General features: G+C 20.6%; 3 protein-coding genes across 7 annotated transcripts in view; all 3 read right to left on the minus strand.

Moving 5' to 3' along the window:
• The window catches only part of LOC102679788 (zinc finger CCCH domain-containing protein 18-like), a 7,091-nt gene extending 6,183 nt beyond the window's left edge, over positions 1-908 (minus strand). Inside the window, exon 1 of one of the 3 annotated variants that reach the window (XM_006616023.2) lies at positions 623-908. The gene's annotated coding sequence lies outside the window, so the exon portion shown is untranslated. The remainder of the gene's footprint in view (positions 1-622) is intronic. The other 2 variants (XM_006616022.2, XM_006616021.2) reach the window with 2 other exon arrangements.
• A 458-nt stretch (positions 909-1,366) lies between these two features.
• On the minus strand, positions 1,367-2,689 carry LOC116185673 (allatotropin-like). Its single transcript, XM_031510632.1, has 3 exons — positions 2,642-2,689; positions 1,719-1,965; positions 1,367-1,589 (listed from the first exon to the last, which is right to left on the minus strand). The coding sequence occupies exons 2-3, from the start codon at positions 1,958-1,960 to the stop codon at positions 1,445-1,447; spliced, it is 387 nt and encodes a 128-aa protein (XP_031366492.1). The 5' UTR covers positions 1,961-1,965; positions 2,642-2,689; the 3' UTR covers positions 1,367-1,444.
• A 1,679-nt stretch (positions 2,690-4,368) lies between these two features.
• The window catches only part of LOC102680171 (WASH complex subunit 5), a 6,032-nt gene continuing 1,265 nt past the window's right edge, over positions 4,369-9,135 (minus strand). The window contains exons 4-18 of one of the 3 annotated variants that reach the window (XM_031510634.1): positions 8,565-8,779; positions 8,132-8,498; positions 7,744-8,019; positions 7,579-7,663; positions 7,438-7,521; positions 7,055-7,290; positions 6,701-6,952; positions 6,409-6,591; positions 6,214-6,339; positions 5,967-6,139; positions 5,514-5,776; positions 5,172-5,349; positions 4,876-5,096; positions 4,635-4,788; positions 4,369-4,544 (exon numbers count right to left, since the gene is read on the minus strand). In XM_031510634.1, coding sequence (XP_031366494.1) covers positions 4,391-4,544; positions 4,635-4,788; positions 4,876-5,096; positions 5,172-5,349; positions 5,514-5,776; positions 5,967-6,139; positions 6,214-6,339; positions 6,409-6,591; positions 6,701-6,952; positions 7,055-7,290; positions 7,438-7,521; positions 7,579-7,663; positions 7,744-8,019; positions 8,132-8,498; positions 8,565-8,779 — 2,967 coding nt within the window. In that variant the 3' untranslated portion in view covers positions 4,369-4,390. Of the gene's footprint in view, positions 4,545-4,634; positions 4,789-4,875; positions 5,097-5,171; positions 5,350-5,513; positions 5,777-5,966; positions 6,140-6,213; positions 6,340-6,408; positions 6,592-6,700; positions 6,953-7,054; positions 7,291-7,437; positions 7,664-7,743; positions 8,020-8,131; positions 8,499-8,564; positions 8,780-9,135 lie in introns of all 3 variants that reach the window. The other 2 variants (XM_006616026.2, XM_006616025.2) reach the window with 2 other exon arrangements.

Below are 9,135 nucleotides of genomic sequence, written 5' to 3' on the forward strand. Positions count from 1 at the left end.
CGAGTGAGTGAGCGAGTGAGCGAGTGAGTGAGCGAGTGAGTGAGTGAGTGAGCGAGTGAGTGAGCGAGTGAGTGAGTGAGTGAGCGAGTGAGTGAGCGAGCGAGCGAGAGAGAGAGAGAGAGAGAGAGAGGAGAGGGAAAGAGGGTAGTAATAGTAATAATAATATAGCAATAATAATGGTGGTGGTAATTTTATACTATAAATAGTTTTCACATACCATTCATGAATTATATTTCTTATTTCATAGAATATACAAGCAATTGCTTATAATCCATAATAAAATTTTAAATCAACACATTCACATAGGACTATATGTATCTATGCATAAATATAATTTTGAACATTACCAAATACAAAAGTAATGAAGAAAATTAAAATTAATATACAATAAAACAAAAATTTTTAATTATTTTAAAAAGCGGTTATAATCCTATAATACGCATTAGTTATTAAATTAACTCCAAGTTCCTTTAAATATTGTAAATATTTTTGAGGTTAACAATGTAATATTATTAAATATTATTGCAAACCAATCTGTAGAATTTTAAACGAGGAATGTCATAGAATTTCATATATAAATTATAAAAAATATATTGCTGAAAATATCTCGTGGAATTCTTACCTTTATCGCACGTATGTCTGTGGGCCTTTCGAGACTTTAAGACTCCGAGGCTTAAGGTGGCCGGCGTCACTCAAGTTTACGAAATAAAGTTTTCGTTTTTGTTATTCTTTTAATGTTTTTCTGATTAATTTTATTCCAAAATTAAATAATTTTACGTTTCGAATCAATTATTTATTGTAGGCTTTTAAACAGGACAATGCACAAACGAAAAATCTCATAAAGCGCAAAAACCGAAAGACCTTCTGGATTGTAAACCATTGATTATTCTTAAGATAGATAGTAGTCACACCCTGAAACTATATATCTTTTGTTCTTCTGCTTATTTTTGAGATTTTATTAGTTGGCAACAATGATTTAACAATATAAATTCACATAAGATTTATGATTAAAAATTGAATGTATTGAATAAAATTGAATAAAATTTTATTTACATAAAAAAATATAACGATATAATAAATATTTACTATTTTCATTATTCATCTTTTATAACTTATATAAAATCTTTAATTAATTTTAAATCGAATTAATTATTTACAATATTAATACAATCATTTGTTAAAACTTAACCAATTACATTCTAATTTTTAAATTGAATTTTCTAAATTAATTAAAAGAAAAAAGAATATTAATATTTATAAATAATACAATATATGAAAGAGTCATTATTTAATTAATATTTCTTTTATTGTGTAAATTAAATTATATAAATTTTAAAAAAATAATATTAACAACATTAAATTAGACTTTTAAATATCGCATATTTATTAAACTAGAAGATATAGCTAAAAATTGTGTATATAATTTAATCATATAATAAAAGACTTAATATAGCCAAGTTATTCTTTCTGAATTAGAACGATCCATCATTGACGTAAGATCAGTACGTTCATTCATTAATATTTGTGTTAATTTTGTAGCAAAAGTTGGATTTGTTTTTATTTGTTGAAGTAACCATTCTATAGGAATTCTGAAATTAAATCATTTTATATTAATTATATTAAACAATTAATTTATTATTTTTAATTTCATATTTTTTTATTGTTGAATATACGAAGATAATTTAATAAACTTAAATTAATAAAATAATTAAATATACCCCTGTGGAAAATAGCGTAGAAGTATCGATAAAATTCGTTCATTTTTATTAATTTTTGGGACATCAATAATATTTTGTCTTTTTCCAAAACCATATGCTGTAGATATATATTCAGGTTTAAAACCTCGAATTACTCGTGGTCCTGCATGATGCTTTATGAAATGAGAATAATTATAATTTCTTGATGTAGCTATAACAATCCCAATAGCAAAAGCCAAAACAATGATGATGCTTGTTCGCATATTTCCTGCATTAAAAAAAAAATTTATATATATATATATATTTATTTATTTATTATATTTATATATTTTATATTATTTATATTTGTAAAAATTATATATAAAATTTAAAATTATATACAAAATTTTTATATAAAAGAAACAAATGGATTTATTAAAAACATAATATAGAATAATTAATGTGAAAATATAAATAATTGTTATACAAATATGATTTTATTAATTGAATTGTATAATTATAAATATTATCCATATGTTTCTTTTTTTTTTTTATTATAAATATATTGTTAAATTATAGGAACGAAATATTAAATTATATATTAAATAATATATAAGCCAATAATTTTAAATTTGAGATTATAAAATGATTATAAGATTATAATAATATTAAAGAAGAGTACAAATTTAATATTAATATAATTTCATTCCTATTCTGTAATATTTGAAGCATAAATTATATCATTATAGATATGATGAACTTCTTATGAAATATATTAAATTGTAAAATTGAATTGAAATTCAAATTTATACATATCACGATTATAGATGAAACATAAAAATTATAATATAAATATAAATTATACTTATATGCATTTATATTTTTTAATTACTTTTTAATTACTTACATAATATTATTTCAAATATATATCTTTTAATAAGATTTTTTTTTATTATTATACTTACATTGAAATATATATATACACATATTAAAATAGAAATAATATATTTTGCAAAATAATATATATAATATATACACATTAAAATAGAAATAATATATTATACAAAATTATTATTAAAAGATAATATAATATGAAAATAAATTATTATTCTCAATATTATTAAAGATATAATAAAGTATATATGTATTTTTAATATCACAACATTCATTTAAAGTTTAAAAAATAAAATTTTAATTTTTTAATTATAAATAAGATATGTAACTGCACGTATGAGCAAGAAAGACTGAGCTCGAAATTTATCGCAGTCTCTTTTGTAGCAAGTCACCAGCATCGCCGTTACAGCCGCCGCTTACGGCGTCAACAGCGTTCAAGCCGCCCATGTAACTATCAAACATATTATTATATAATTTCTTCGTTAAAGAATTTAATAAAGTTTAAAATGATTTATAATATATTAGAAAAAAATATTTTAATTTTATAAGCTTTCTAATAATTATATAAATATTTTATTAAATATTTAAAATTTTGTTTTCTTTTAATTTATAAAGAAGAAAAGCGGCCGTCAACATTTCTAGTTTGTAGCAACGGCCGTTTTAGCCGGCAAAAATCGTACAGATTATAACCATTTATATTATTTATCTTATAAATAAGAAGTATAATATAACATAGAATGTATTATAAAATAATCATAACATTTGTTTGAATTTAAAAATAAATATTTTATTAAATTTTAAAATGAAAATAAGATAAAAATCATTTGATAAGCGCCGTAACGCCGCCGCTTCTAGCGTGTTCAGCCGCCAATGCGTATATAAATTCTTATTGCAGATATGAACAGGTACAATTTCAGATTTATTTAAATTTTGAAGAAATCTATATTACTATATAAATCTATATAATTAAGATTATATTAATGTTAACTAAAGATTATATTAATATTAATAACATGTGATAAATAATATTTCAATGTAAGAATTTTTCATAATTTTTCATTTCATTAATATCATTAATAATTTTTTATTTTTATTTCATTTTTAATAAAATATATGATAAAATATAAACAACTTGTTAATTATTATAATCTCATAAAGAATATAATAATCATAAATATTTTATAATCATAAACATATAATCATAAATATATAAAATAATCATAAATATTTTAATTGAAAATAATATATAATTTAATTTAAAGATTAAAATAAAAATTAAAAAAAAATGAAAAAATTTAAAGAATTTCTTATTTTTGTACTTTAATGTCGCCAATTATGTATAAAAGAATTACTGGAAAAATAATAATATTTAATAATTAATTTATATAAATAATACATTCATAAATTAAAAAATAATTATAGATTTTTATAATAATAATAAAATTTTATTATTTTCCATTTTTTAACAAAAATTAGTACAATTATCTATACGTAAAATACATTTACATACAAATTATGAATCCACATGTATATAGAATATATATATAGAAAATAAATGACATTTATTTTTTTATTCTAATGTAATGCAAATTATTTTTTGTTAAAAAATTATATTGCATTTGTAAAATATATATATAAAACGTAAATACATGTACATATAATTATATTTTGTACATACATGTATAAAATATAGATCTACATGTGAATACATGTACAAATTAAATGATATTTATTTTTTTATTCTAACGTAATATAAATTATTTTTAGTTAAAAAATTATATTATATTTAATTTTTATATTATTTTTATATTATTTTTATATTATTTAGATGTTTTTGCTTGAAAATGATCCATGATAATAATAGGTATTTCTTTAAGTATAAGTGATCGTGATATACCAGAATATTTTGTAAACAGTTCTAAAATATGTAAAATATTAGATATTTCGGATTCTCCATCACTTCCTGCTTTTACACTGTAATATGCAATAATATTAATGTAATGAATATTTTATATAATGATAATGAATATTTTTTATATTTCATATTATATGAAATTTATATACCTATCTGAAGTAACACACGAAAGGATGTATATACAAAGATATTTAACATAACGCGTCATTGCAGAAAAAGTACATTGACGTAAAATAGTTAGTATTCCAATAACAAAAATTACAGCATCAAGAGGATCTTGAGGTCTTTTACTCAAAAGACTTCCTGTGATTTTATAATTAGCATATGATTAATTTATATTCTTTATATATTTATATAAATTAAAATTTTATGAATATTTAAATTTTTTACCTGTGTTTTTACAATAGTAAAGTTTAGGTAATTGTAATATAGTAAGTAAAAACATAATGATAGCAATATTATTTATATTTGGCGATTTAATATAAATATTATTATGAGGATTATTTATACCAGCCCAATCTAATCTGATATTAAGTTCACGTAGTAATTCTTTTTTTTCAATTTCATTTTGTTCATTATTATTGTGTTTATTAATTTCAAATAATATAGCTCTACAAATTATAAAAATATGAAAAATAAGAAGATTAATATAAGAAAAAAGTACTTTTTTAAGTATTTACGCATACATATTTAATGTTTGTAATGCTGCTTCCATATGCTTTGCTTCAAATTTACAAGCAGTATTCAATTCATATGCTATTTTTTTCTTAAGAAGTTGATAATGCCCAATTTTTAATATCCATTCAAGTAGTTGAGGACAAAATTTACTTGTTTGAGTAGTACTGTGAAATTTTGATATATTACCTAAATACAAATATTTAATAAATATTATTAATAATAAATAATATTTAATAAATATTATTATTATTAATATTATTAAATGTTTATTATTATTATAGTAATATAAATAATATAAATAATATAAATAATATAATAATAATATAAATAATATTATAAAATAATAGTACCTTTAGGACTATCCACAGAATTTAATATTGTATCAAAATGATCAATTGTAGATGACCACATTTTATTACGAATATTTTTTTCTATATAGTGTATCATACTGTTTAATTCAGTTATAATGTAAAATGAAATAAGTTTGTCAAGACCTGTTAAACCAGGTGTACCAATTGCTTCCAATGTTTTTGAAAAAATTTTATAATTTAATACTTCTGTTTGCGTTTTAAGATCATACCAGGCAAGAGAATGTTCAATATAGATAGTTGTTCTAAAAATAATGATTATATATGATTATAATGAATACTATTTAATAATTTATTCGAATTATAACTGAATTATAAATTTATATATTTAAAAAAATAAATAATTTAAAAGATAAATGATAGAAAATAATGATATTGAATCATAATGATATTGAAAAAAGATTACAATTTAAATATCTTTAAAAAAAAGGATACCTAGGATCTGTAATTCGAAGTAACTCACGAGCAAGTCTACCAATAAAAGTAGTAATGTTATTGTCTGAAATAGAAACATGTTTTTCTTCTTGGAAATATCTCCATGACTTTTCTGAAGTCCAAGAAGAACCAATACATTCTTCTTCCACTGCATTATTTATAATATATGTTATCTAGAAATACAAAGGAATAAATCGTATATACGAATTTATATTAGCATGTATTAAATATTTAAAAATTTACATACTTCTTCATGCCATATTTTTAAACTATTAATGTTTATATAATCTTGAATATACTGAAACGATTTGCGATAACCATCTATTATTGCTGCTAAATTATGAAGTTTTTGTAACAATGATATCTGGAATGACTTACTCTTAATTAATCACAAATTTTAGTAAAATATTTTAATAATAATCAGATTTAAATTAAAATTTACTTTTGATTTTGGTTCAAAAATAAGACCACTATCTAAAGCCAATGTTACTTTTTTCACAAGTTCTTGTCGTATACCATCTTCCAAAAGACGATGAGAATCAACTCTTAATACACCTAATGGAACACTTCTTAAAGATAATACTCCCTTTGTAAATACTGATACAGCATATGTTAATTTAGCCATCTAAAATAATTCTTTATTATTATATATGAAAATAATAAATTTAAGTTCATTTTGAATTTCATTTAATTTATATTTTTAGAAAAAATAAAATTAAAAAAAATATATATACTTTTAATCTATCATCTAATTGTGCATAATCTTTCAATTTATCTTTTGGGAGTTTAGTAGGAATTTCTTTAAAAGCATTAGTTTCAAGATACACTATTTCAGCAAGTAAACCAAATACAGTTTCGGGTATTATTTGAAGAACGCGTCTTGCATATTTTTCTAATTCTCTACTATAATATTGCGATACTGATGATAAATCTGCACTCCGTGCTTGATTTACTCTTAACAAAGGAGTTTCTAAAGCTGAAGCCATCTGAAATAAATTAATTAAACATAAATATTTGAATAACAAAAAAAAAAATAAAAATATATCATGATAAATAAAATTTAATTAAAAATTTAAGTTAAAATTTACTTTTAAAAAAAGTGCTTTTAATTTTATCACAGTAGGAGGATTTTCTTTTATGCTAGCTTGCATAGTATCAATAAATGATTCCATTATATTCCATGCATAACAACAATCTGTCACTATATTCAAACTTATCATAGTATCTTCTGTTATATTTCCTGTGCGCAACATATTATGCAATATTTCCCGTGTATCAGCTAAATATTGCGATATATGTAAATTATTTTCTAATTGATGAAATTCTGGAATTATTATAAATTATTCTGGAATTATTTAAAATTCAATATAATATCAACATATAATATGTTAATATTAATAAATTTAATTCAAAATAAAAAATTGAATCGATTTACAATTTGCTTTTTATTATATTTTTTATTATATTATACCTTGTACTTCTTCTAATGCTTGTACCAATTGCACTATTTTTCTTGCATCTTCTTGTTGTAATGAATCAATATGTTTACTTATCTCTAAAAACCATGCATGTAGATTTTGATTTCTTTCAATACCATCAAGTGATTTATTACCTCCAAATATTTGTGCAAGATCTGTTATACGTTCAACACATGTTTCTTTATCTCTAAGCCATTTAGTTTCTTTACCAAATAATAACTAGAAATTAAAAACAAATTTAATAAATAATATATTTTCCATAATATATAATAACATAATGCAAAAATTATTAATCATACTTGTTTATATAAATGTTTAACACTTTGCTCAATCTGAGCAGTACTTAATAACAATTGAAGACAATGGGATATATTATATTTGCTTTCAGTTACTATCAATTGTTTAAGCATACGTGATCGTTTTGAATCTTCTAATGATATAGTTGACACTGCTGTATGTAAAAGTATCCAATGTAATGTTACATTGCATTCCCTTACTAATTTAACTAGAGACCCTATTGCACTTTCATCTAATGTCACTGCTAATTGTACTTCTTCTGTTTCAGATATTAATTTCTAAAATAAATTTTTAATATAATTATTAAAAATTATTATATAATTATTAAATATTATATATATATATATATAAATCTATTTAATTATTTATTTATTTATATAATCTAATTACCTTCATTTTTTGACCATAGTTTTGTGCAATTACTTTTACATTTGATGATTCTAAAGTATTATTGAGAGCTGTTCTTGCTGCTTTATATGGTAACCACCAATCACATAAATTTATTACTATTCCCATATAAATACTGATTACCCAATTATCAGGAAAAAATCTATCTACTATTTCCCTCATTATAGCTGTGTGAGTATGTAACATGATTGGCTTAAATGATAAAATTATAACTAACATTGATGCTTGATTAGAGAGAGCAGTACTACGATGTTCTGGGTGTGGAAAAGCAAGACTTTGATTATATATTTCATCAGAACGTAAACGTCCAATAATATGTTCAATTAAAGAATCATTTAATGATACTCTTCTGTAAAATTTTTTTAAATAATATTAAAGTATATCACTATGAAATGAAAAAATTTTAAAAACGTACTTAAAATAGTCTTCAGGATAATTTGCAGGTCGTTTATTAGAAATTTTAGAAAATCCTGTTGATCGCAATAACATACATACATCATCTACTCTTGTAGAGGATGAACGTTGAGCATTGTATCGATAATAGGATACAAGTAATCTCTCTCTTATACATCCTTCGAAATGATAATCAACCAAAAGTAACATAACTCCATATAAATATACTGCTTCACACTATTAATATAACAATAATTTTTATTTTTTTTAATTTAATTATAACTATATAATTATAACTTATAATTATAACTATGTAAATAATATATAAACTTATAACTATAATTCAATCCTTTAAAAAATTAATAAACTAATAAAATTTCAAAAATTTTGATATAAATAATATATAATAATTACAAAATAATTATATTATTAAATTTGTAATATTTTAATATATTTAATAACATTAATTATTTATAATTTTTATTAATATTTTTTTTAATAATTTTAAATAAAACAAACTATTATCTATTATTATCAAATTACTATTAAATAAAAAGATTTAATTTACTTAATATAAGATTAGTAAAAAAAAT

Source organism: Apis dorsata, unplaced genomic scaffold (genome assembly GCF_000469605.1).
Source record: "Apis dorsata unplaced genomic scaffold, Apis dorsata 1.3 scaffold_248, whole genome shotgun sequence".
Taxonomy (NCBI): domain Eukaryota; kingdom Metazoa; phylum Arthropoda; class Insecta; order Hymenoptera; family Apidae; genus Apis; species Apis dorsata.